The sequence below is a fragment of the Corvus moneduloides genome, chromosome 13 (assembly GCF_009650955.1).
Source record: "Corvus moneduloides isolate bCorMon1 chromosome 13, bCorMon1.pri, whole genome shotgun sequence".
In the NCBI taxonomy this organism is placed as follows: domain Eukaryota; kingdom Metazoa; phylum Chordata; class Aves; order Passeriformes; family Corvidae; genus Corvus; species Corvus moneduloides.
Genome location: NC_045488.1, coordinates 15440294 through 15467323, shown reverse-complemented (window position 1 = coordinate 15467323; position 27030 = coordinate 15440294). Strand labels below are relative to the sequence as shown.

At 38.9% G+C, this 27030-nt stretch overlaps 1 protein-coding gene across 10 annotated transcripts in view; it reads left to right on the top strand.

Annotated features, from left to right (window-relative positions):
- Positions 1-27030, top strand: part of TRPM1 (transient receptor potential cation channel subfamily M member 1) — a 91378-nt gene that overhangs the window by 41418 nt on the left and 22930 nt on the right. For 6 of the 10 annotated variants that reach the window (XM_032122581.1, XM_032122582.1, XM_032122574.1 and 3 more), the window contains 15 exons: positions 10796-10875; positions 11612-11807; positions 12079-12292; positions 13008-13132; positions 13812-13983; positions 16408-16582; positions 18093-18216; positions 19993-20065; positions 20895-20995; positions 22521-22694; positions 23361-23495; positions 23779-23829; positions 24628-24663; positions 25328-25468; positions 26080-26109. In XM_032122581.1, the coding sequence (XP_031978472.1) occupies positions 10796-10875; positions 11612-11807; positions 12079-12292; positions 13008-13132; positions 13812-13983; positions 16408-16582; positions 18093-18216; positions 19993-20065; positions 20895-20995; positions 22521-22694; positions 23361-23495; positions 23779-23829; positions 24628-24663; positions 25328-25468; positions 26080-26109 (1827 nt within the window). The remainder of the gene's footprint in view (positions 1-10795; positions 10876-11611; positions 11808-12078; positions 12293-13007; positions 13133-13811; positions 13984-16407; positions 16583-18092; positions 18217-19992; positions 20066-20894; positions 20996-22520; positions 22695-23360; positions 23496-23778; positions 23830-24627; positions 24664-25327; positions 25469-26079; positions 26110-27030) is intronic. The other 4 variants (XM_032122580.1, XM_032122578.1, XM_032122579.1 and 1 more) reach the window with 1 other exon arrangement.

Sequence of the window (27030 nt, the reverse complement as noted above, 5' to 3'; positions counted from 1 at the left end):
AAAGCCCTTGTCAGCAAAGGAATTAATTATATTGACAAAGGCAACAGGGTATGAAAATGCATGTGATATGTAAAGTTACAAAATTAATGGCTTATTTACGACTTCAGCAGTTTTAGCACAGCATTTTGCCCAACTTCAAATTGTTCTAAAAAGGATTAGATATAATTAATGCTGTATGACCTCCTTTTTTCTTCTTTTCAAAGAATGTAGAGCTGTACATCTAATGAGGACCCCTGAAAGGACTATTATGTCCAATTGTCTCAATTATGCAAATAGGGTTGATATTTTAGCAGAAGGGAGGGGATGCTTCAAATTAAAAGTTTCAGCTCCTGCTTTAGCCTTTCTGCAGTGCCGGCATTTTTACAGCAAGTACATCCACTGTTTGAAGAGAGGAAAGGAGGTTTAACAAATTGGAGATTTGGGCACTATCAAAGTAGATTTGTTGTGCCTTGTTCCACCATGAGATGAAAATACCCTCTGGGCAGAGAGATGGGTCATGAGACTTCTAAAGGATTACCTTCAAAGGGAGTCATGAGATTGGTTTGAACAAAGAAGCTGCTCACATGCTTATCATATGAGATTCTCTTCTTAAAGTGGTGGAAACCCATCTCCTTGGGAATTCTCATGAACTTCAGAGAGACTGGAAGTCCTGACAGTAAGATGAATGAGAAGTCTGAACAATAAACAGAAAGATGGGACAGAAGCGCTGAGTTAAATGCACTTTATTTATTCTAGCTGTGATTCATCTTTCCAAACTCTGAAACACTTCCAGTGACAAGCAGGTAGGATGTGATTTTAAATCATTTTTCATTTCATTCCTGATAGTCTTCTACCTTTTGTAACAGCGATATGCGCAACTGAAATTTGCGCTGAAGAGCTGCATAGTGACCTGCAGTTGATGGGAGAAAGATAATTCCATTGAAATGACAGTGTTCTGATTAGAGTCGTTCTTAGATTTCTCATTTTGAAGGATGTGAAACCTGAAGAACTGACTGCAAGAAGACAAAATGAGTTTTCAGGTCCAAAAATGGTGTCTCAACACTTCAAAATTTAAAAATTGCTTCTGTGTGACGGTAATGCGATGTAGAAATGCTGGCAAAGAAAGATCACATGTCTTATACATTTCAATATTTTGAATGCTAATTTTGAGCTACCTCTGCAGAAAATGGGGATGGAATTCTGGGGTTTTCTTTGTTTTGTAGGTTGTGACTTTTCATTTTTGAGGGCTGTTTTGAGTTTTCAAAATTAGCCAGTAATAATACTTTCTGGAGCTCTTTTGTGGCAATACACCTGCTGATAAGCAAGCTTCTTTCTGCATGTATTTGTTTCCAGTTGAGTTTATCAAGGTCCGATGGTAGATCGGGTATTATGGAAGCCTTAGAACAGAAAAAGGCAGAATTTTTGGTGGTTTTCTCTGCCTCAGTGAGTGTTGGCAATAAAGGAGGTTCCCCAGCGAAAGATTTTTAACAAACTTCTCAGCAGCCCCGTCACATTTGTACCCGCAGTGCTGCTGCTGTTGTTTGAAGAAATGCATTCCTGCCATAAAGCTTATTGGGCTGTGAGGTGAGAGGTCTCACTGAGCCCCAGCCTACCTGTGATCTTTGAGTATTCACATACCAATCTTTAAAGAGATGGAGGAGCCAAGGAAGCTCAGGTTTGGCCCTTGTTACCCCAGCTCTTTGAATTGCAGCTCCAAAGAAGCTCCCATCCACTGTTGTGTCCTTCCTGCCCTTTGCTGTGGTCCTGCTGGGGCCCTGAGCAGGCACCTACCAGCTCCAGGAGGGCGTTCCCTGTGTTCCCCTGCTGAGCCAGAGACAGCCATGGAAACAGTTCTGGCCTGTTCGAGTCTCCTTTAGCTCCTCTAATTCAGGCTTTAAACATTTTCTTTTCCATTTTTTCATAATGGATTATATCCAGAAAATGGAAATCTTTATTATAGTTTTTCCCTGCTATCACTTTAATTCAAATCATGGATAGACTGTGGCCAGCATTTTAAAGAGAAGGAACAATGTGCTGCACAACATGATAAAGAAGTTCAGGACCATCACTGGACATACTGTTTTCTGTTCTGTGACACCTGTTAATTCTGTTCACTCACCTCTACAGGGGTTTTAGATGCATAAGGACTGAAAAGACTGACCAAATTTTCTGAAAACTGTTTTATCTGTAAACTCTGAAATCTCCCATTGCCCTCACCCTTTTCAGCCCTGAAATATTCAGGTTTTCAGGAAGTTTCCAATGAATGTTGGCAACTCTCCAGTGTACATAATGCAGTATTTTAAGCATAAGTATTTAGAGTCTGCAGGAAATAATTTAAACCTTGAATTCCAATGCTTTTATAAGAGTTTCTGAAATGTTATCAGAAGTAATTTTGTGCAAACCCTGCAGCCCAAGAGTTTAAATAGCTGGAAATTCTTTTTTGAAAATGACAGAAAGCAGCAGGGATAAAATGCGTCTGATTGTGGCATATTCTAGGAAAGGTGTTTGGTCTTAGCTAATGCCCAGAAAAAAATTGCTCTACTGAGTGTGAAATTAGCCATAGAAAGTTGCAAATTTTCAACAGCTCAAACTCCTGAACAGAATTCTACCTGAAGAATCTTGCTGTAGGAAAACTCTGTGTGCTGCAAACTATTGTTAATTTCTTCAGGGACAGGTTGTCTAACTAGTGTATTGCATACATATTTGCAAAAAAAGGTGCCTATTTACAGTTTGCAGAAGAGAGAACTAAATGTTTATGGTATCTTTTTTCAAAATATGTATTTGTTCAGCATCTCCAGAATTTAGAGACTTCTGAGATATGCATTTATTCTTTATATTGTGATTATAGAAATGCTACTTTGTAGCAATTTTGAAGTGTGTTTTATTAATGTGCATCTCAGTATGCCTTAAGTACTGGCTTTTTGTCACCCCGTTTTGAAAATGTCAGTGTAATAAATTCTTCAAGCCCAGCTGTTCAGTGTGCTTTGCACTTCAAGTAGCACTAATTACAACTGTGCACTTAGAACAAATTCTCATAGATGAGTAATATTCCATGCAACACGTGGTCATTTTCCTCAGATGTTTTACATTCATGTTTTGCCCTGTTTCCTGAAGAAAAAGGTCTCAAACCATACTATTATGTCATGTATGAAAAATAAGCATGTTTTGCTGATGTGCCAGAAGTTGTATAGTTTTCTCTGAACTAGGAACTTGTAATCTCCTATATCAAAGATGTGCTTATGCTTTTAGCCCCTTTTCCAAACAGCAAGCACATATTTATTATTTTTACTCTAATAGTCATTATTCTTAATAATGTGGACTTGAATGGCCCAGATCTCTCTGATGGAGGCAATATTCTAGTCCAAATTAATGTTATGTTGCATCTGCAGCACTAAGTGCAGGCTAGTCTTTTCTGCAGGCATGATTAACATCTATTGACACAATTTTCTAAACCACAAGTAACCAGGAAAATTAAACATGTGGGTAGTTTTAGTAAGAACTATTCCTAGGATTAATTTTGTATTGAGGGAAGTACCTTGTCATGTTGATCATGATTTCATAAGTGTTGATGAATTGCACAAAGGAAGGTTTGCTGTTGAGGGTGTTGAATCCCAGGGGTTTTCATTATAATAGCAGTTTTATATTTCAGGTCAGAATGGCCTGTACTAAGGGCTCATAATTTAGAATAATTGAAGAGAAATAGCCCACATGCAAATAATCTGGGAGCACCCTGACTTCCTTTAAAACCATTATCTAGCAGAGTCTTTGCATTAGCCGAGACAGATAATAGTTACAGTACAAAAAACATTCCTGAGCCTTGTCAGAACTAGATACCAGGGTCATCTTAAATCTTTAAATAAGAATTATGAACAAATTGTGTTACAGAAGAAACTAGAAATTACCAGGCTACTTTGGCTAGTATAATGTCAGAGGCTGCTTACCGTCTCTGCCTGCTCATCCGTTCTGCTGTATCAGACCTCGTGAGGATGGTCACTTGCAGGCAGATAGGACTCCACTATACATAGATAAAGTTGCTCACCACTCACCACATCTTAGTGTCTTGGTTTGTATGTAAGATCTGGGAGTAAAACTGGCCTATGGAGTGTCTACAGGCTGAAGGTTCTTTGGGGAGAAAAGTGCAGAGGCTCAGTACGGTTTGGTGTTTGTGTTCCCCATCTCCCAAGCATCCAGAACAGAAGGGCTAAAAGCAAGAGGAGGGTTTGGCAAGGTATTAACAGAATCGGAATAAGTAACAAATGGAGATTAACATTATTGTTAACATGTCTTCCCTGAAATTTGGTACAGTAAAGGAAGGAACAAACTATTGCAGGAATTCTTTTTGCTTCCTTAAAATGTGGTAGCTGTGGTATGTAAGGTTGTCAGTGAGTTTATTTCTGTACGCCACACAGAAAAATTGTGTATTGCAAAACTACGTGAGGTGTGTTCTCTCCAGGCAAGCACTGAGCCAGGCTCTGCTGCAGTACACTCCAAATGGTTCTTTAGGTTGCCTTATTATAGTTTCATTAGCTGTATAGTTGCATTAGTGCTGGGCTGTGCCCAGGCAGCTGTGCCTGCTTCTCTATAGGACATGAGCTCATCCAACACACTTTGCTCCTGTGCCTCCATGGTCTTTGTGCTGGAGCTGGGGGTCTCCACCATTTTGTAGCGAGCTAGTCTGCTGTGGTATTGAGGCTGTAGCTGTTTTTCACGTTGCAAAGCCTCTGGAGAAGTGCTGTGTATCTCTCAGAGATGCAGCAGAAACATATTTGAAAAGAGAGCTTGTTACTTCTTACTTGCACACTTTGCAGACTGTGTCCCTCAGTTAATGAACATGGAGAGAAAATGGAGTAATTTTCTTGTTGCAGCAGATGTTTGCTGTGCCTCCTCAGGAGCACAGAGCGTAATGAAGCCATGAAAGCTCATTACAGCTCTCTGTGCAGCGTAGCACCGTTTACTGGTTTGCGCACCAGCAGCAGGAGGTGTTTCTGGCCTCGGTTTGAAATAGCAACATTGCTTGCGTTGCTTACAGTCACCACCATCCTGCCTGGTGTGCGTTAGTCTCTACCACAGAGCAAGTGGTTCCCTGACAAAGTTGCTACAAGAGCATGGGTTCAAACTGAACAATATGGAAAACACAGTGGGATGACTGTCTTGAGATTACATATAAAATTTGATAGAACTCTCTCTATCACTAAGAATAAGAATTGTCTCAAGCAAATAGTGTTTTATTTGAAAGAATCTTAAAACTGTTTCAAGTCCCGTCTTGATGCTCTACTTATTAGCAAAAAAAGATAAGAGATCCTCCTTCTACTGGGTGCTGTTTGGTACTTCATATTCCAGTAATTACTAAAGCTAGTCTTGGTTGTACAAATAGCTTTTTGATAGAGCTCATGCAAATGAGAGTTTTGGAAATTTAGTAGATTCATAGACTTGTTGCTGTGTTCTGTAGTTGGGGACATTGTTCATGGCTCTGGCTTCTTCGTAGCATAACACAAATTTAAAATAGCATTATAGTTTTATGCCCTGTACTTACATCACAATGGACAATTTTTCAGTAAAATCTCACCAGTTTGTGAGTGGCTACGGAATTGGCTATTAACACGCATCACATAGTTTGGAGGATTTTTCTCCAAGCAAGACCCTGTTATTAGGACAGTCATTTATTTCTATGTAGAACTAATCACCTGAAAAGTTAATTAGTAGGGCACTTGGAAAACTGTTCCTTCAAAGTGAAGAAGGATGATGGATAGTGTAATTGGGATGTTGCATTTAAAAGCAGCACAAAATAGAAATTGTTCTCATGTCAGGGTTAAAGTTCCAGATAACAGATTCTGCTGATACAACGATTTCTTTTTTCACTCAACTGTTACTCTTACATTTGCACAGGAGTGCACATGCTTTTGATATGAATTTCATTCCACATCCAGATTACTTCCCCCTCTCTCACTATCTCATCAAAGCAAACATCCCTGTGCTCAAATCTAGCATAAATATCCCGGTTTAATTCTGCAGAGCATACTAATTTCATAATTGGGCAGCACAGCTGAGATTTGATTTCCCTGGTGATACCAACTTTTTTGCAGCATACTGCAGGCCATAGGAGGATTACCTGAAAAGTTGGTCAGATGGTGGTACTAGGGCTACAGATGAATGTTTCCATAAATGACAGCAATCAATCCACATCTTAACAGCATGTTTGTCAAAGTAATTTATATTAGTCCACAGATGTAAGCTCTGCTGCCCAGCCAGATCAATTTTTGTCTTATTCTGTGCTTGATTTAGCCTGAGCAGCTCTGTCAAACCCTGTATTATGCATGACATACATCTGCTTGGTCCCCTGCCTACTCCCTCAGTCCATTTGTGCGCCGGGCACTGTCTGCCGTGTCCAATCCCTGTCCATGCTCTAGGCACCTGCTGTTCACATGCCTGCTTGCCTGCTGACCAGCTGTGCCTGGTCCAGGCAAAGCCTCTCTGGAGTGCAGCAGCTGTGGAATATGTGCTCTTTCCTCAGGCCCCAGGTGCCTCTGAGCTGTGTGACAGCGGAGACTCTGCAGTTACAAGGTGAGGCCAAAGCCCCGTCCTATCCTGTCTCCAAGTCAAGCAAGCCAAGCCATCCAGCAAGGACACAATTCCCTCTTCCATGGAGCAGCACTCTGGGGGTCATGGGAGTTCAGAGAGCTCACTACTGCTTTTAGACCTGCTTGAGCATGGGCTTTGGATGTACTCCAATGACACCACTGACACATCTCTGCCCCCCTTTCACTCCCCAAATTCTTTCACTTCCTTTGCTGCTCATTATGCTTATCACAATCACTAAATACTGTGCTGTCCTGCAGCAGTATATCTTTACTTAAATTCACAGCTTCTGGTGACACAATGTCACGTAAGAGTTTGTAGCATTACATTTCCAGTGGCTTTCCTCTCCTGTGTGGATTCCCACCTTGGAGTTTCACCAAAGATGTATTTATTGGTCCATAGCCCACCTGTTGCTCTTGCATAAAGCTGCAGTGAAACAGGACTGCAGGTTTTATTTGATACAGCCTGAAATTCAGGTCCAATACTTGTTCGTTGCATGGTTGGTTATATATGAAGTGAAATATGTAAAATTTAATGTTAATTTAGTAAAAAACTGATACTGTCCATGTGTGGGAGTGAGAGAAAATTCTCTTCAGTTGCTGCAGCCCTAGACATGCTTCTTCCTCAGAAAATAGTGTCATTCATTTGCAATAGTCAAAGGACAATTGGTCTTTGTAGAACTAGTTCTTGTGTTTATTAGTGCTTATATTAGCAAGGTGACTAGTGGTTTAGGGTCTTGATTTTGTTACCCTGTGATTTACAAACCAGATATACTGATTTCCTGTCATTTCTGCAGGAGGATACTTTTTTAATGCTAAAGACAACTAGCAAAACCATATAGTGGAATAATATAAATCCAGTATCAATTCATGCTGTTTCTCAGCAACATATTGATTTCTAGGCTGAAGTACAAGAATTAGCAGTGGTTTGGTTTTGTTTTTATCATAATCTAGGAGACCTGTTGCCAGTTTACATGGAGCAGAACAAATATACCACTGAACATCTGAAATATGTTTTTATCAAAACTAGGTTCTAATTAATACATTCAGGATTTGCAGTAACAAGCAAGTTTGAACTTCACTATTATCTACAAGTTGGGATCTGCTTTTTCTAAATTTTCTTAAGAGGTGTATGGAAAACACTGTGTATAAAAACCCACTGGCTGTTGGTCTGAAAATTGTAGCTGATACCTCATAGGCTTTTAACAATTCATCCATTTCAAGGCTGCTAAAAAGTGGGGGTTTTTTTCCAAACTCACAAGAGACAGTATGTGTACTTACATCTTTCCTTGAAAGACCAAGAGCATTTCAGTCCAGAGAGAGAAATGTACAGAATCTGTAAAAAGTAAGGGGAGAAGGTGCCCATTTTCTGACAGTTAATGTTTCTGCTCAAGTATTTGCACTGGATTATAATGAAGCTTTGGTTAAGCAGATTAAACAGACAAAAGCAGTGAAACTTCAAAGGCTGACCAAATGTGCTGAGGTTTTTATTTCCCCAGTCTGTAGTGCCTGCTTTTGCCTTCCTCTCATTAGCACAGAAAAATAAGCCAGTAGAGCATAATGTGCTGTCCCTCTGTAGTGCCTGCAGCGACTGGTTCCTAACAGGGTTCTAGGGGTGAGTATCGAAGGTTTTTTCCAACATAGCAGTAGATAATAGACCTCCTATGAGAGGAGTTTTAAGAGCAACTGGACAGCTGAGAGTTCAGCTGTTTGTAGAGCTCATTTTAGATACCAAGATGCAAAAGCCTCCTTCCAAACACAGATACTAAGTCTGTGACTAAACCCAGCAGTTAATTAACTATTTTTACTTGGTCAAAACAGCAAAAGAAATTCTGTGCTTTGGTAAGCTGCAAGGAATAAGGTAAAGCAGTATTCACTGTCATGGTGTAACAATCCAAATTGATTTGATGTTTCTAGGTTGCATTTTCCAGTATTCCCTACAGAACAGTTAAATGTGCAGCATTTGTTACGGTTTTTGTTTTGAAGAGTGTTTCCTGCACCGTGGGATTGATTTGGGCTTTTGTGTCGCTTAGTCAAGGAGTTATCAGAGACCACACAGCAGTTGGAAGTTTAAATCAGAGGGGAAAAGTGAATATGTTTAGAATATATAAAATAATAAAACCTAAATTAATTAAAAATTTGAATTTATAATTTTAAAGTACAGAAATTATGTAAGCTCTGAAACAGGTTCCTGTTAAGCTCCTTTTATAATGTTAAAGTTTATAAACTAATAGGATATATTTGAGAAGTAACAACACTGGACATAGTTGTAAAACAGCAATGAATTTGTACGCTGTGTGGTTTTGGATTAATTTTGAAAAACTACTCTAATTCCAATCAAATGGACTGGTTTTGAGTCTCTGAATATTTTGAACTGCCTGAATACCTGTGAATTAGCAAAATCTTGTTCTGAGCAGGTAAATGGCATTTCTTTGATTTAATCACCCACCTTCACATACCACAGAGCCTCATGGGTCTCTCTGTTCGGGATGTTTTCTCTGGACTTTTCTAGAACTGGACTCTGATGCTATAGAACAAAGGCATTCCATTTCAAATAATACTATTGCTAAAATTTGTCGTCTTGTAAAAGTCTTGCCAGAAGGTTCATGAAAAGAACCTTTCAAATATTTTTGGAAGAAAGGCTTTTAAGTTTCATTTGAAGAAGGAATCTGTGGAGTCAAGACAGAAAAGCTGACCAAGACACACCCTTTCGATATTAAATTTAATGCTTTTTCCTTCATATTTTGCTACATGATCAAGCTCTTTGTGCTAAAAGCTTGAGATACATGCCTTGTCATTCAGAAAGCTGTAAAGTTGTAAGCTAAAGTTGAAGTTTTGTCGATGAGTTCTTAGCTCTTCATCACTGTTGTGCTGTACAAGATCCCGAACAACTCCTTCTAAAATGACATGAGATGGTTCTGCCTTGGTAAATCATCGAGATGAGAGTGGAGAGCAGAACTGCAGGATCTCCCAGAACACTGATTGCCCAGACTGGTTCAGAGGCACCTGAGGGAGGTGAATGTTTGCGTACCTGGGCGCTTATGGACACCTTTTTAATGCAGTAGAAGCTTGGTTTGGCAGCTTACTTGCAGTTACTTGCAATGACGGAACTTCAAGTAGTCCTCTATTATTTTAGACATAGGGGGGAAAATGAAGAAGCCATACAGGAACTAACAAGTCAACAAACAAAGGAACTTCAGAGACAGCTCTTGCCTCATATGAGAAAGATGAACTATGAAACCCTCTGTTCATCATGCTGTAGCCTGTGCAGCACTCAGGGAGCTTGGCTGGTCTCTAAGCTGCTGCTAGATAGGCTGATGGGCACCTGCAGTTGACTTTCTTAGGTCAAAATCAGCAAGGTTTTTAGTTCTTTCTCTAGGAAAAGTCCCTTTCCCTTTTTTTAAGTCAGCCTGAAAGTTCTTGTGTCATTTTTAGCTTCTGTGTCTGCAAAAATTTAATTTCACTTCCATAGCAGAAACTAAAGCAAAACGTACAACATTTGCTTGCTACTTGAAAAGACTGTTTCATAATTCAAACTCAGAAGAGGCAACTTTTATCAGCAAGGCAAAGGTATCGGTGTCATCAAATTGTGAATGGTTTTTAACATTTTTCATGTCTTTAAAATTAAAAGACTCCTTTGAATTCACTTTTTAAAATTGGTTTGCAAGCTGTATAATAGGCCAACACAATTTGAAGTTTGTGCTTTTTCTGTCACATGGTCTTTCAGTTTAAAAATGCCTCCTTCCGAGACACATCTCGTTCAGAGTAAGATGCAGTAGGAAAGACTGGAACTTGATTTACAACAGGAAAAAATTATTTGAGAGGATTGTTAATTATGAAGGGAAAGTTATTGGGGAGCACTTTCTGCATACAAAGAATAATACTAAAGCGTTATTTGGAGTAAATACTATTATCTATTTATTTCACTACTTATGCTGATTTTCTGTACTAGTTTGTGTCCTTTTACTGTTTACTGCCATGGAAAGGAGCAGGTGCATTTTTTGGTAGACCTTGAAACTTCAAAACCATTATCTTTCTATATAAGGGCTTTTACACACATTCGAGGTTTGAATTTTATCCAAGTCATAGAAAATTTACATCACTTCATGAGTAGATATATCTGGTATTTAAAAGTCATGTGAATGAATTTAGTAGCTGAAAAGAGAAGGTGAATGTTACTGTATCTGCCACACAGAAATGTATCAGTACATTTCTTTTTTTTTCTTTTTCTCTCTTTTAAGGGCCAGAAGGCTTGGATAGAGAAGACCTTTTCTAAAAGAGAATGCATCTATGTAATTGCCAACAACAAAGATGTTACCAGGTAACATCTGACATTTTTGTTTCAACAGAAAAGCTTAATACCAGAGAAACTGAACTTGATTTGCGTTTAGATGTGTGAAACCCAGTTTAGTCACTGCCCCTAAAGGCAGATGACAGGGGAACAAAAGCACAGGTCATGCTTGCACTCAAATCTGCACAGAGCCATGGGACAGGTCACACAGAGATGAGAAGGCTGAGAGCAGAGAGGCAGTGAGTTGTTAGTTCCTAGCTTTGCAAACTGTAATAAATTCCTACTGAATTCTGAATGCAAGGGTGCAATGAAGTGGCGCCATCCTTCACAGTTGGTATGATACTACCAATAACAATAGCAGATAGGGGGATTTGATTTCTTAGTCCAAATATTAATATATAACTCCATGGGCTAGCTGCATATTGTGGTCCAGCTTGTGTGGATAACAGAGCAGTTAACGTCGCATACAACCTGTCACTTCTAAGTAAGAAACAGGTGGTCAGTGCTCCTGTTCTACGTTCTTCCTCCTTGCCTGTGCTTTTACCTAGAACAGCTTTCCAGTGCATAATACAAGTGAAGTGGTTTTTTTTATCTTTGTGTGTTAAGAAACACCTAAGGGCTGTTAATTCTGACATATATGCATATGTGAGAGGTGTGTCTATGATTCATGTACAGCAAGGTGTGGGCAGTTGAAAACCTAATTTCTGATTTATCTTTTTTTATTGAAGATACTGTTATCAAAGTCACTTCAAATTTTAACTTACAGGTGCTGCTGTGGCCAGCTCATTAACCAACATATTCCACCTCCTCCAAGTATAACAGCTAATAAAAATGGAGAAGAAACAAAGCAAGTGGAAGCTCAGCCAGAGAAATGGTCTGTTAGTAAACACACCCAAGCATACCCAACTGATGCCTATGGAAACCTGGAATTCCAGGGAGGAGGACATTCAAATAAGGCCATGGTAAGGGGCATAGGGTACTCTAAGGTATTTGTTCATCTGGTGTGTTAGCTCAACAGACTCTTGAGTTATCTTAGCAGTAAAAGTCATAGCAATTCAAACTATTGCAAAAATTCTCTTTCTGTTTTTCCTCTCTTCTGAAGAAATCCAAACGTAAATTTGTTTGAAAGTGGTAGAACTCTCTCTTCAGAATGAAAGGCAAACAATAACCATTCTTTGCTCAGACAATTTACAGAGCAGGTTGAATGGTAACATTACACATTGCTCTTTGCAGTACATCCGTGTATCATATGACACTAAACCAGATTCTCTGCTGCATCTCATGGTGAAAGACTGGCAACTGGAACTGCCCAAACTCTTAATCTCTGTCCATGGAGGCCTCCAGAACTTTGAAATGCAGCCTAAATTAAAGCAAGTGTTTGGAAAAGGTCTGATAAAGGCTGCCATGACCACAGGAGCTTGGATTTTCACTGGTGGTGTTAGTACAGGTAAGCAATTGCCATCACTTTTAGTTTACTTAAGAATTCAGTGATGTTCATTCACTAATCTTTCCCACAGGCAGAGGACTTAAGTCTACATGAATGAGTCATTACCCACTAGACCAAAAAAGGAGCACTGTAATCATTTGTGTTAATCTCCTACCCAGCCCAGACCATAAGATTTTCCTGGGTCAGTATTGATTTGCATTACTTGGTGTTTCCCCTGAAAACAAATTTCAGCCTTGGTTTCAGTAGCAAGGAATCTACCACTAGTTCTAAAACACTTTTTTTAGTGCTTGGTTATCCTTGTAATTAAGAAGTTTCCAACTCCATATTTGCCAAGCTTTAGCTTCTTGTGGGGTTTTTTTGTACAAAGATCTTTCTATTACTGAAAGTGTATTTCCTGATGTCATGGTTTGTGTCCACTGAACAACATACGTCGAGATGGACAAGGATACAGATTACACTGTGGCAAGTTAGTAACTGGGTAAGTCTTTCACAGACTTCACTGAATTCAGCACAATGTCGTGAGAAGGTAATAGGATTTACTCACAACCATTACAAAATAAAACCATGGTTTTGTCTGCATTGCATGTTCTACTGTAGAGATACCAGTTTAGTAGTGAAAGCAGCCCAGTATCTCTGTGAGAGGCAAGAAGAAAATTCTGTTGTTTAGTGATCAATCTAAAGTGCCAAAAATGAATTAAATTAATTGTAACTATAGGTGTCATTCGTCATGTGGGAGATGCCCTGAAAGATCATTCTTCCAAATCCAGAGGACGAATATGTGCCATAGGAATTGCACCGTGGGGCATTGTAGAAAACAAGGAAGATCTAATAGGAAAAGATGTAAGTGTTTAAGGAAACAGCTGTGTAACAAAATACACTGTTAATATTTCTGAAGTATTTTTTTTTTCCATCTCTAAAGCATGCCTAGAAGGTGAAATTTAACAATTTCTTGAAAAAAGCTGTTGTTTGAGTATATTTCTCAGATTGTCTTTTATGACCTCAAAGTAAATATGGAGCTAATGAGGTTTCCATTGCTTTCGTTAGTAAAGACCTCTCTGTGGTGACAGTTTTGTGTAGTAACTTCAGTGTGGCACATTGAGACTTCTATAAATCACATAAGGGCCTTTATGTGTGCAAGGCTGGCATTTATTATAGATGGGTACTCTGGAGTGGCATATGAATTACTAGGAACTCCAAATGAGAATGTATTTTCTAATGCACTAAGAGGATTATGTAACAACACAGTGTATGAACAAGGAGAGCACATTAATGAGCTTAGGGGAACATGCAGGGGAGTGCACAGTGTGACTGTCATCCTCCAAAGAAAACAGTGCTGTCAGGAGTTCAGATTTGGAATGTAAAAGCAAGCTCTGTTTCTAGTTCTCTGGTTTTGGTTATAAAGGTTTGCTTGGGTTGCTTCCTCAGAAGACTCTGAGTGTGCCTCTGTTGGGTGGTGTGCAGCATTTTCCCATTTGATTCTTAGTTCTAATCCAGATGCATCTCTCCTCTTGACACACAGGTAACACGAGTTTACCAAACAATGTCAAACCCTCTAAGTAAGCTCTCCGTGCTCAACAGTTCCCACACCCACTTCATCCTGGCGGACAACGGCACATTAGGTAAATATGGAGCTGAAGTAAAGTTACGGCGTCAGTTGGAAAAACACATTTCCCTCCAGAAAATTAACACACGTAAGTACGAGTGGGGCAAATTGTAAACATAACATCTTCAAGGAATGGAGGGAAGGAGGGCTTGAAATACTTAAAAGTATGGAAATTAAAGGCTTCTTCCAGCTCTTTCCAGTGGAAATGTGATCAGGACTGTGTGACTGAACTAGAACATGAGCTGTCTGATAAGTGGTGAAAGAGCCCACATCGAACAGGGCAGAAAAAGCATGGAGTAAGAATTGCATAAAGGGATGAAGAAAAGTTGACAAATAGTAGTGAGGAGAAGCTTCAAAGCAGTGAGAATCTGAGGGAAATGCAAAGAATTTGTGCACTTCTAGGCTAGAATTCATAAGCATCAGTAAATACACAGAATGAGGGGATTTTTTACAGTTCCTGTTTACAGGAATCCTATGCAGCCCAGTGATTTCTGATTCTGAATGTTCACATGAGCATTTTATTTTCTCTTTTGTATATGGATTTGTTTCATTTGAAATACCACACTCAAAATTCTTTGATCTTCCTGACAAACTTTTCAGGCATTTTGATTTTTAGTGACAATCAAGACAATTTCACCTTAATGCTTTCATATTTAGAGTTCTGCCCAGTTTTAAAAATGCTTATGGTTATTATGGCCTCACTAAAATAATTTTCTCAAACATTGTTACTTAGAAAAAAATTCTTTTAAAAGACATATTTTCATTGACATGCAAAAAAAAATTTTAAAAGGTGAAATAAAAAAATACAAATTATTTTAAAATATCCTCACAACCCTCATTAAAAATGGTCCCCAAAAATGTTAATATTCTTTGAATTCACACTTCAGTTAAGAGATACTGGAGAATTGACATCAGTTCTACCAGTTGCCTTTCTTACCTCTTACAGGTGCCTCTGTAAACTGTGTAGGCCTGTGAAAATAAGAGAAAACAAACATCCAGAATGGCAATTGCGTTGAACTCCACAAAAGTTTCTAATAGGGTCTAAGTGCTCTTACGCGTAGAGCAGAAAAATCAAGAGTGCCAGGTAAAGCTAAAAGGCACAATTAGAGATCAGCCATGGGTTATCCAAATGTTCTGGGAAGTCTCTAAGTACTTCCCTCTGCCAATGGTGAGCCTAAGAAATAGCTCAGGAAAATGCTGCCCCTTGCCTTTGAGCACAGAGGCAGTGCCAGGTACTGCTGCCCACAGACGGAAACAGCTCACCTTAGCCTGCTTTTGTCATCTTTGTCTTCTGCAGAAGTGCTGGCAGAGCTGTGAGGCTGTAAAAGGGAGCATTGGCTTGGAAGATCAGGAATTCAGGGCCCAGAGACAAGTTGTTCTCTGTCATTTCTTGTAATACCACTGGGGCTTGGGGATATTGACTCCAATTTAGGTAGTGTTTGATGTTGTCATGAGAAGGGCAAAGTTGGAAATACACAGAGAAACCTGTTGTGTGAAGGGCTGCAGCACACCTGCTAGTAACAACATACAGGGAGTTGTTTTGTTTCTTTTTAATCACTCCAAGCACAGGCACCTCTGCTGGAAATCTCAGGAGGAATCACTAAAGATTTCATGGACACACAGGCCGGCCCATGCTCTGTGACTCCTCCTTATCAGAGCCGGGGTGTACTGGCAGGAGGAAATCAGGAAGCTTCTACTGTTACTGTGCATGGTGTTCCTGTTCTTCAGAGAGGAATCAAGGTTGAAAATATGAACGTGTTCTCAGCCAAACAAAAAAAGTGCATCTTTATAAAGTGCTGGTCATTTCACAGATTAAGAACTGAATTCAAATGCTTATGATAGTGGAATTAGTCAGCATTCAGGTAATGTTTTGTCCTTCATTTCCCCAAGTTTCTTGTGACCAAGGCTACTGAGACCATGTGACCTGTGGGCTTCCCTTTGTCATCCTATGCCTGGAGATCACAGTGAGGCAGGGACAGCAAAGGGATGCTCAGCTGTCGTCTCTTCCATCGGCCAACCATTTCAGCCTCATGATAAAAACGCTAATTCCATTTTTTATCTTAGGAATAAGCATAGGTATGTCACCTTATTGAAGACTTCCCATAGGTAACCCATGAAGAGTTAAAGCATCAAAGGCAGTAGCTGGGAGCCATCTGAGTAACAGTGAAGCTGATGAAGCAACAGGACAGCCATGTTAGCTGCTTTATCTGTACCTGGTGTCTGTCAAGAGAAATTACAAGCATCCACCAACACTGAGTGGATGAGTTATCAGTATGGAGCTGATGTAAAAGCAAGGGCAGAGAGACATCTTATTCTTTTCCTTTTGGGGCCATGAAACAGCTTATGGATGTTTTTCCTCACATTGGCCTTGAAATGGCCATCATTTTTCATAAGGGCTCTGGTTTGAAGTGATGCTCTGACACAGAAATCACATCCACTTATTTCAATTTCTTAAGCTATATTTGAATGACGCTTCTTTTTTTCCTTGTTTCTGTCCTTCTGTTTTTTGCAGGACTGGGGCAAGGTGTTCCTGTAGTTGGGCTCATAGTGGAAGGAGGTCCCAATGTGATCTCCATTGTCTTGGAGTGTCTGCAGGAAGAACCCCCTCTCCCAGTTGTGATCTGTGATGGCAGCGGGCGAGCATCTGACATTCTATCATTTGCACACAAGTATTCAGAAGAAGGAGGGTAAGGTTTCAAGATCATCACCAAAGCTGTGTAGGAATATATGCTTTGCTTTCATACGGCTTCATTTAAAAAAACCGTCAAGGACAAAATGCTGCTAACAGAGGCATTCTGCTGTCAGTCAGCTTTTGTTGCCTGTTTGATATCAGCCCTGGAGTTAATGAATAGAAGTTGTTGCCACTTTGAATGCATGGGATGGTCCTTCGAAATGAGCTTCCTTCTCAGTCAGCACACTGTTGTACAAGCTCCATCAGGGTTTGCTGCACTATACTTGGTGTGGGGTTGGGCATGGTAGAAGCAAGGACAAGTTCCCAGGAGTAACTCTTTTCCTCAGGCCAAGGCTGAGGTTAATTAGTGCATGGATTTGCAAAATCTGTGCTGCCTGATTCTGCTGTGTTGTGTGAATGAACTTCATTGTCCCAGTGTGCCAGACCAGCTGAGGAAATGTTTGGCTTCCTTCATTGTTTTGCTTTTGCCTTACAGGCAACCACCTAGTATATTGTCCTAATTAGGGTATGGCATACCTGTCTTGTGCTGAAGATAGAGCCTGTTTACTTGACTGAAGTTGAAGCTTAGCTTGGATTAAATACTAAGCAGACAAGTAGTGTTGCAAGCAGTGTGGATATTACTTGCTGAATTAGGAGAGCAGCTCTTATGCTGGATTTTGTTGGTGTTTAGACATAGCACATATTCAATTGCACCAACAGTATTTATGATTCAGCAACTTTCTTTTCCTTTCTGTCTAACAAGGTTCCTTAGTTTAGATCAAACTTTGCTCTTTTTTTTTTTGTCTTTCTTATTCATTCTTCCTATCAGCTCATAGGCAATTGAAAGCGCTTATCAGGATTAGTCTGTCTGAGATGTGCTCACTGCATGACTTTCCCTCCCAGTGCATATGATGCAGTGTCCAAAATTCTTCTCCAATAATTATGTTAAGATAAATGTGTTCATCTAGTAAGGCAGGTCTATAATGAGAATTTTTGTCAGTCCAATCATTTTCTCACAGTGAACTTTGAATTCTACTGCATCTCTCACAGACCTGCTAGTAATGTTTGCCATAATCTGAAAATGCGTGTGTTTTATTAGGAAATGGAAGGGCTGTTTCATATTGCTTTGGGAGATCAAGCATTTCTGACCTTTCTAGGATGTTTTCAATCTAATTTCTTTAATTATCTTTTGGATTGTTCATTTGTTTCTCAGTTGGGTGTTATGAGGTTTCAGATGCACTAGCAAGTTTAGTCCTCTGTTTGAGACAATAACCAAGGTGATATATCAGAAATGTGAAGTATTTTTGGGTTTTTAGCTATATGCAAAGGGACTTGGAACATTTAGAAGCAAAGGTAGGGGTCCTGTAAGGCCTAGTGATAAAATCCTGAAGACTGAACTTGTTAACAGAACTGTATCTATGATATATAAGAGGAATACCTGTATATTATTGTTTCTTAAACAGCAGGCCTTCTGAATATTTATTCATTCTGGCAATGTCTTCTTTTATGTCTCATTTTTCATTCAGGATAATAAATGAATCTCTTAGGGACCAGCTTCTAGTTACCATCCAGAAAACCTTTAACTACAACAGGAATCAAGCTCATCATCTGTTCGTCATTCTTATGGAGTGCATGAAAAAAAAAGAACTTGTAAGTTTCCTAAAAGTAGTTCACAAAAGTAATTTCTATAACCAAACTTCACAGAGTACTTTCAAGTGCAGTTTTCACAGGGTTATGGTTTAAACTTTTTTTTTCCATGTAGGTCCATTAAATGTACACATTCATTCATAAGCATAGGCCAAGAAGGGATTCCATCCTCTGGAGAGCCTCAAAACCAAATTTCAGATTCTTCTCCTGTGTAAAATGATAGGAATCTTTTTCCACAGACTTCAGCAAGGCAGACGAAGACACTGAGATAAATGCACTAAACCCAAGATCAGCTGCAGAAAGTAAAGATAATTGAAGAAAAGGTTCGTAGGAGCAAGCAGCATTCAGAGTGCATCAACACAGTTTTGGTTTTCTGACATAGTTGCTCTTTAACAGCCTTTCCTTCCAGGAAAAGGGACTTTTCAGGCCTTTCAAAAGCAACTGAAACATTGTGTTCCTGAAGATCCCACCCTTTCTTGCTCCTGGTTTGCTGCAGGTCTGCTCTGTGTGCTGTACCACTCGCTTAGGTTCCTGCCTGTCTCCCATATCCCAGCTGCGGAGAAAAGTGTGCTCAGGAAAAAAAAGTCTTTGATATTCACATCTGTCATCTGGAAGCAGTGTATTGAAATTGTGTTCACTGTGCCTTTGCAGGCAAAATGAATCCTTGAGTGTTTGACTAATTGTTTCAGTGAATTTTTATAAATATGAAGCCAACGTGAGTTCCATACATACAACTTCATTAGAAGTAAGGTTGGTAATAAACATGACTCTGATCAGCTGACTGAAAGAGAGTCAGCCTTCCTAGAAAAATTGGTTGAGAGAAGAGAGCTCACAGCTGCCTTAGTCAGACTGTCTTGAATTTAAAATGTGCATCAGAGCAGGCCTGGTTTACTCAGCAAAATTCAGACACTGGCTGTGCAGCCTAAGCAGATTTATGGTTATGGTTTTCTGTTGATAGTTTTGTCTGTTCTTGTTAATTAGTAATGTTTTTTCTATAGTTTTTCTAATGTCATGTAGCTTTGCATTTATGCAAAATATATTCTAACTGTTGAGAAAATTGCTATTCTCAGTAATTAATGTGAATGGTTACTTCTGGAAAATGAAACATTTGGGGTTTTTTGGTCTGCATTCGGTATTAACTTTGTTAACATTTGGTTATTATGCTTCTAAATTATTAATCTTCTAATATGTAGTTAAATGGCTAAGATTTACATTAATCACTATTTTAAAAATCATTGAATTGTAATGGACTGAACGAAGCAAATGGGACTATAAATAATTGCTTTTCTTTATTTGGTTCTGGTTTTTTGATTGTCATATGTAACACATCCTGCAACTAAAAAATGTTTGAGTGTTATCATCAATAAAAGGAGGCTATGATAATTATCTTGGGTAACTAGCAGTTCCATTTCCATTACTACTGGAAAGTAATAGAACCATCAGAAAACAATCAGTTTTGCATGGCAGTTTTTAAAATTCCACTTTTTTTTTGCATCACCACTTTTTAAAATTCACAGGTTTGGTGAAGATTTTCATCAAGTTTGTCATGTTTACTAATGCAGGGATATTTTAGGATAACATAATTGAAAGAATTTCATTAAACACTTTAGCAAAAATTAAATTTCAAAGAAAAATTTAGTGGAACTGTACTTTTTGAAAAATCTTAAGTTGTAGGAAATAATAAGGGTGCACCATTCTGCTCTATTTTCTATCCACATGTTTAGTCTCTCTCCTTCCTGTGTTGTAATTTTGTGTGTTTGGTTTTGTGCTGCCCTTTAGATCACTGTGTTCCGCATGGGCTCCGAAGGGCAGCACGACATTGAGATGTCCATCCTAACTGCTCTCCTCAAAGGTGGGTTTTCCAAGCACTTAGGATGCACAAAAGGATCCCAAGAAGACATTCCTATACTCTGAGGTTCACTCTTCATGTTTAAGTTTTGGATTTCTTTACTTGGATTCTGACAAGTACCTGAACGTGTTTGGTTCAAATTCAGATTAGTTTGAAGCATAAAATCTAGATTGAAAGTTTTGTGTGGCTTTCCTCCCCTGAAAGCCTGGGATGAGAGTGCTGCAAGAACTGTACTGCTGATATTTTAGCTCATTCTATTGCAGTTCTAGCATACATTAATAAAGTTAGGGGAAAAAAAGTGGGAAGATAAAAGGCTACCTGGATTTTTCCAGATCTCAGATTGTTCCGTTTGAACCTTAGAGCAATAGGATAGGCTCCATATTTATTTGAGGTTTGTTATGTTTGCTGAAACAACTGTTTTCTGTCTGAAGTTATATAGTAGTTGATACTTGCTCAGTATGGGATCACTGGAGTCCCCAAAGCTAAGGAATAAAGAGAAGAATTTTTACACTCTTATCCACAGTATCAGCCAGAAGAGCTGAGAGGGGTCTTTTAGGAGAGTTAAATGTCTATCTTTAGCATCAGAATAAAAGTCTATGTGGAAGCTTTAAAAAAAAAGGGGGAGATAATCTCATGAATCCCTTGGAAATTAGGATTATGGGTTAAATGGAAGATGCTGTAAATTGATTTGATGAATCCACTGCCTTGTGGCAGAATTATTGATGGTAGTATGATGTAGAGCCAGGCTTGCTGTTTTCTAGTTACTGCAGAAGGTTATCCAATCTTGTTTCATCATGTGTGAAATATGAAACATCTGTGTGTTTCTCTTTAGGTACCAATGCATCTGCTCCAGACCAGCTCAGCCTGGCTTTGGCCTGGAATCGTGTAGACATTGCACGGAGCCAGATCTTTGTCTTTGGACACCACTGGCCAGTAAGACAAAGTTTTCTGTGCCCTTTTTGTTTGTCAGTACTTCAAATTAAGTCATGTAATATTTACACCTTGGATTTTGATGCTGCACTGGCAGCAATGGTGAAACACTGCAATTCATCTGCGTAACTAAAATCCTCTATTTAAGCCACTTTCATGTCTCACTGTATTGTTGTTTTTTGCTTTACAGTGTGAGCTATCTGATGCTGAATTACTGTAAAGTGTCATGAGGAGAGCAGCCTGAAAGGGGCTGTAAGAATGAGGGAAAGAATTGCAGTGGGTTTTTTGCTTAGTCATCTTTCTTGAAACCATGCAATAAAATGACAAAGGAATACTATTCATGTGCATGCTGTGCATAATGGATAGATTTATTTCATTTGGAAGCCTGTATAATCAATTTTTTTTAAATGTTGCTGCATATGCAGTTTTATTCCTTCGCTTCTAGTAATGTGATGATATTTCAATATCCAAGGTTCATGAAAATGCTCTTACAGAGAGGATTTAATAATCCTAAAGATTATGAAGTATAACTACTACCAAATGTTTAATTGGATGGAGTGTCCCAATCTCCATATTACTGTGGTTAGATTCAGAGGTTCCACCAAGAGCTGAAGCATGTTACTGCTTTGGCCTGTTTCATACTTCTACTGTGCAGCAGTTTGTGGAAGCAGTACCAGCCAATTGGGATTCACTGTCATTCCAGGTTCATAGAGATTGCTTTCAGACTAGCCTGTGCTGCCACTTGGCAGTTGCAGTTTTGTCCAGGCTTTTGAATGGATTTGTGGTAGCTGGGCAGAGGAGAGTTTTTTAAGACTATTAAAACCCCAGGAAAGAAGCCTTGTTAAAGGCTTGGTCCCATAGCTGTCGGTGCAGAGCACGGGTAGTTGTAATTCAGTTTTCTTGTCTGTGGAGTTTATGTAACCTAAGCATCATCTGGAGCAAGTTAAGCCTCCAAATCATCAACAAGTAGTGTGGTGAATGTGTGCCTCTGCCCTGGGAAGATAGGTTGGAAAGGGGAAGGACTTTTGGTGAAGACTAAAAGTGTCTCCAGAGGTATAAACAGAAATACTGTCTGCAGAACAGAAATGAACGAGTGAGTGGCTCTCCATCCTCTCCTCTCTGCTCTGTAGTATGGATGCTATTTGGCATCATGCAGCATTCTTGTTAAATTCTTTCTGTCCACCTCTTGTTGCTATTTGTTTTGACAACTACTGCTTTCAGAGAAAGCAAAGGAACTGAAGTGTCCCAATCCTCTCACACTGATTTTATTTTTTGAGAGAAATCCTCCCCAGTCAATCTCCTTCAATGCTTTGACTTTCAGTGTTACTAAGTTAGACATAACAGCTTTTATAAAAGGGTCAAGTTGTGACTATGCAAAAAGGCCATTAAACTTAGATAAATTATCATTTTTAGTTGACTCAATATGAGAAGTGGTGACTGGCCGGTGAGCTTGGTAGGAGTGTACGCAATTAAATAGTTACTGTACGATCAATTAGATTTCTAATACTTTAATGCATTATAAATACAGCCTTTAGGAAGCCTTACAGCTCCTGATGGTACAGCTCCTGAGAAGGAGAAGAAATCTCCAGTACCTCAGACTAAAGCAGGCAGAGGAAAAGGAAAAGGGAAGAAAAAGGGAGGAAAAGCAAAAGAAGAACCAGAAGAAGAAATAGACCCAAGAAAACTTGAACTCCTGAACTGGGTGAGATGAAAGTATTTGTATTAAAACTGTTGAAGATTTTTTTTCATTCCGAGATACAAAGAGAGAAGGAAAATACACACTTTCGTTCTGTAGAACACTCATTTGCACATTTCCACAAGATCAGCAGTAGATTCTGCAGAAATACTGTTCAGTATTTGAGCCAAGAATCCCTCTCTCATCCCACATGCACCACATGCAGCCATACCTCAACAGTACAAGTTAGTACTGAGGTGCAGCATCTTCTTCCCTGCAGTTGTCACAAGGAAATAAGAACACCAGTGAACATCATCCTTCTGTGTATGTGTTAGTTTAACTTGTTCCTATCACTTGTTCCTATTTACTTTTGAGCAAGTAAATCCCTTTTTTAACATAATGTGTCAAGCATGGTATGCCTGGTTTAGTTAAAAATACTGAACAAAATGGTTGAAAGCCACATGTTGAAAGACTGAAAGCTGCAGTTATATTGCTGAAGGTTTGGAAAACTCTGCTATCTCTATTCACTTGCATATGGGTAAAATGTTACTTTCTAAATTCCTTTTTACCTGCAGACTAATCAACATATTTGGGAACTCAGTCCATATTCTAAGTAGTGAAAATGGATGTGGTTGTTACCCAACCAACTCGTTTGTACTCATGTGGTCTAACATTCTTCATTCTGCTATTCAGGTGAATTCCCTGGAGCAGGCTATGCTGGATGCACTGGTCCTCGATCGAGTGGACTTTGTGAAACTGCTTATTGAGAACGGAGTGAACATGCAGCACTTCCTGACTATTCCTCGCCTGGAGGAACTTTATAATACTGTGAGTGAGCAGGAATACTAAAATGCCCTGTGGTATCTTTGCCACTGTATTGTATGTGCCTTGAATCACCACAGAAAGGTTTATAAAAAGGGTATTACACAGCCCTTGCTAGAAAGGTATTCCTCACTGTAACGCAGTTCCTTCTTTTCACCCTTCTGTGGTGTGATGGCACATGGTTGTTGTCTAAAGTTCTGCTTAAGGTGCCAGATCACTAATTACGTTCATGTTTGCAAAAATCTGAAGAATTGAAGCTCTAATGGATCATGAATTATTTTTGTTTCAGAGGCTGGGTCCTCCAAATACGCTGCATTTGCTAGTCAGAGATGTGAAAAAGGTAAGCAGTGTTATATTTCTGTGATTGCATTAGCCATGTAAATCAACAGTAAAAGCAAGCATAGCATGGGGGGAGCAGGCATTTGAAAGTAGATGGCAGCTGTTAAGAAAAGCAAAGTTAAATGTCTTCCTGTGGCAAACAGTGACATCAGTCTAAATCAAGTATGGCAGTGCTAGTAATTTAAAAACTAAGGTGTTAACTAAATTAAGCTCCTATAGTGTAATATGGCATTTGAGATTTAGGTTGATGCTTCTCTCTACAAGAAGCTCCCAATGCAGCATTACAGAGGAGGAGTGAAAGGGAAGGCCTGCTAGGTTAACTGGAAGCTTCACCCATGAATGCAAAATTTGTTCCCTTTTGTTTGTTTCCTTGTGTGTTTTCTAGTTACTTTTCTCCCACCAGTCTGACTTCTACCTGAGAGAAAATCTCTTCTGTCCTAAGTTTGTTACTCATTTGTTTCCATTACATGAAAATTTGTTCTTTATATGTGAATAGGGAGGGTCATTGTGAGATTTGTCGTATTCTCTTCCTTTGAGGTTTTGAAGGTTTTATTCAGTAAAATTCAGCTACATGAAGTCGCCTGTATTTGTCTCTGCAAGGAAAACTCCCAATTATTCCTGGGAGGTTCAGATGTGAGAATTATGCAGTACTGTGTTAATGTATAATTCATATTCATCTGCTTCATTGTTTAACACTTTTCTCATTCCGTGTTGTCACTTCGAGTGTTACTAATGTTCCTCTGCATTCTGCTGTCTGTCTCTCCTCTTTTTCATTGTATTTTCATGCTCCCTCCCTCAGCGGCAATCCCGGGGACTCAGTTGGGTTAACTTGGAGGTGATGTGCTTCCTTAGGATGTAATTGTTTCATCATAGCAGCTGCTCAGTGGTGCTGTAGAATCAGTCATTGCTGTAGGATGTAGCTTGTACAATGAAGCACTGGTTTTTTTCCAGTGTCATCAATACAATTATCCAGCTTTAGCTGTAACTGCCAAAATTAGAATCTGCCTTTTGCTTTGATTCTGGACTGCACATTAATCATGGTCTGCATTGTAGTCTCAACTGTAGATAATATGATGAAACGTTAGTTTCCATTAAAAAGTATGTGAAGTATAAATGTCAGGATATTCACCATGAAATTGTCATGCTTTTATACAGGATTAATGATAATTGGTACAAAGTTTCTTAATTTCGTGAATATAACCCTTGTAAACAAAGTAAACTTACATGGACAGTGATATATGAGTGAATCAAATGAAAATTTGTTCACAATTATGAGTTCTGCTAACAATAAAACCAAAAAGCTGTGACCCCAAAAATTTTCATTATGTGAATCAGTTACCAATGATTTCGTACAAATGTTCAAAGACTGAACCCAGTGGCTGTAAATAATACCCATATGCCAGTTTAATTATGACGTATGTCTAGCCGAGCAATTTGACCTATGTCTATGTTTTCTTATCCTAAATCCTTATTAAGTTGTGGGGGGGGGTTTTTTGTAGGGAAATCTTCCACCAGATTATCATATCAGCCTAATAGATATTGGTCTTGTCCTGGAATATCTCATGGGTGGAGCCTATCGCTGCAACTATACTCGGAAAAGTTTTCGGACTCTTTATAATAATTTATTTGGACCAAAGAGGGTAAGAATGAGTTCATTCTGGATATGGCCATTGTGCTTATGGTAAAAAATAAGTAATACTCTCTTCCTTTGTTTTTGTGAAACACTGCATATGAAATTCTAAAGAAATGCTGCAAGGTAGAAGTTGAAACTCCAAGAGTGAAGTTATATAAGAAAGTTGTAAGACATCTGTGTTAAAGGATGTGAGGAGACGGGAGGTAGTGAATACACTGATCTGGAGGTGAATTTCCTCCTATTCCAGTAGTTTATAATCCAAGTCTTTCTAACTGTGGTGTGTTTAGAAGCACTATTTTTTTTTTGAGCTTTTGTGACTGTGTGGTGATTCTAATTCTCAAAGCACTGTTTATCAAATGATTAATTTAACTCTTCAGTCTGAATAAAAATCTTTCCTTTGAGTGCAGGATAGATATTTCCTAACCCATTGCATTCCTGCAAATACAGTTAAAATGAAGAGTAACTAATTGCAGGATTACTGGTACAATTATTTATAACAGTAAGTTTCATAATAAATGCTGTACATTTGTAAATGAAAATGGGTTTGCTTGGTATTGTTTGGTGTTTCAAATTTTCCTCCCATCTAACTGATTTTCTTTTCTATTTTTTCATATTCAGCCAAAAGCTCTTAAACTACTGGGGATGGAGGTAAGTTTTATTTATTAAAAATACTGGTTTTATCAAAACATTTCTTCATTTTGAAGATTCCTTATTCCAAGGTGAAGACTCCCTTTAGTATCTTGCTGTTCTTAAGGGTGCTGTGTGCCTGTTCTTGGTCTTAGCTTTTTCATTATTGCTGTGATTTACAGAAAATTTCAACTAGACAGAATATTCCATTTTGCAAACATTGTATGAAATACTTCTGACCGTTTTCTTAGGATAGCATCTTTAGAACTGCCTAAAGCTCTGCTTAATAGTCTTCAGGCAATTTTTAGCACTGTTACGTAATAACACGCTTCATGTTGGAACGTATCGTAGGTTTAATTGTTCATGTGTATACATTAATGCCATTGAAAAGAGAATGTAAGCCAGCAGTGCTACTTGTGGCGAAATCTCCTTTAACCATGAAATAACAATTTCTGTGCTTAACGATGTTTTAGCATAGAGTAAACATTGAACTGAAGTGAAAACTAAGGTGGTCAGATGCTGTCCTCCACTATAAAACATCCTTGCTACTGTGATGGCACCATGCTTTGTAAACAGTGCGGCTGATCCAGAATTTTGGGTCCAGCCCCTACATCAATTGCTTGTGTCTGCAGAAATTCGTAATTGAGCAGAAACAAATCTGGGATGATGCCTAAAAACTCACTCTGTTTTGGAGGTAGTTGCTTTTGTTTCTGAAAAAATAAAATCACTATAGACCAGGAAAGCACTGACACCAAGAGGCAGGTGCATTTCTCTAGGAAGTGGGATTTTATTAATGTTGTGATAGTGCTCAAACACAGTAGGTGTTCATGCTGCTTGTTATAATTGATGTGAACCATACCCACACATAAATGCCCTTATTTCCCCAGGCAGATAAACAGCTTTTTTCTCAACAGATAAAATCTGTAGAGAACCTCAGAAAGG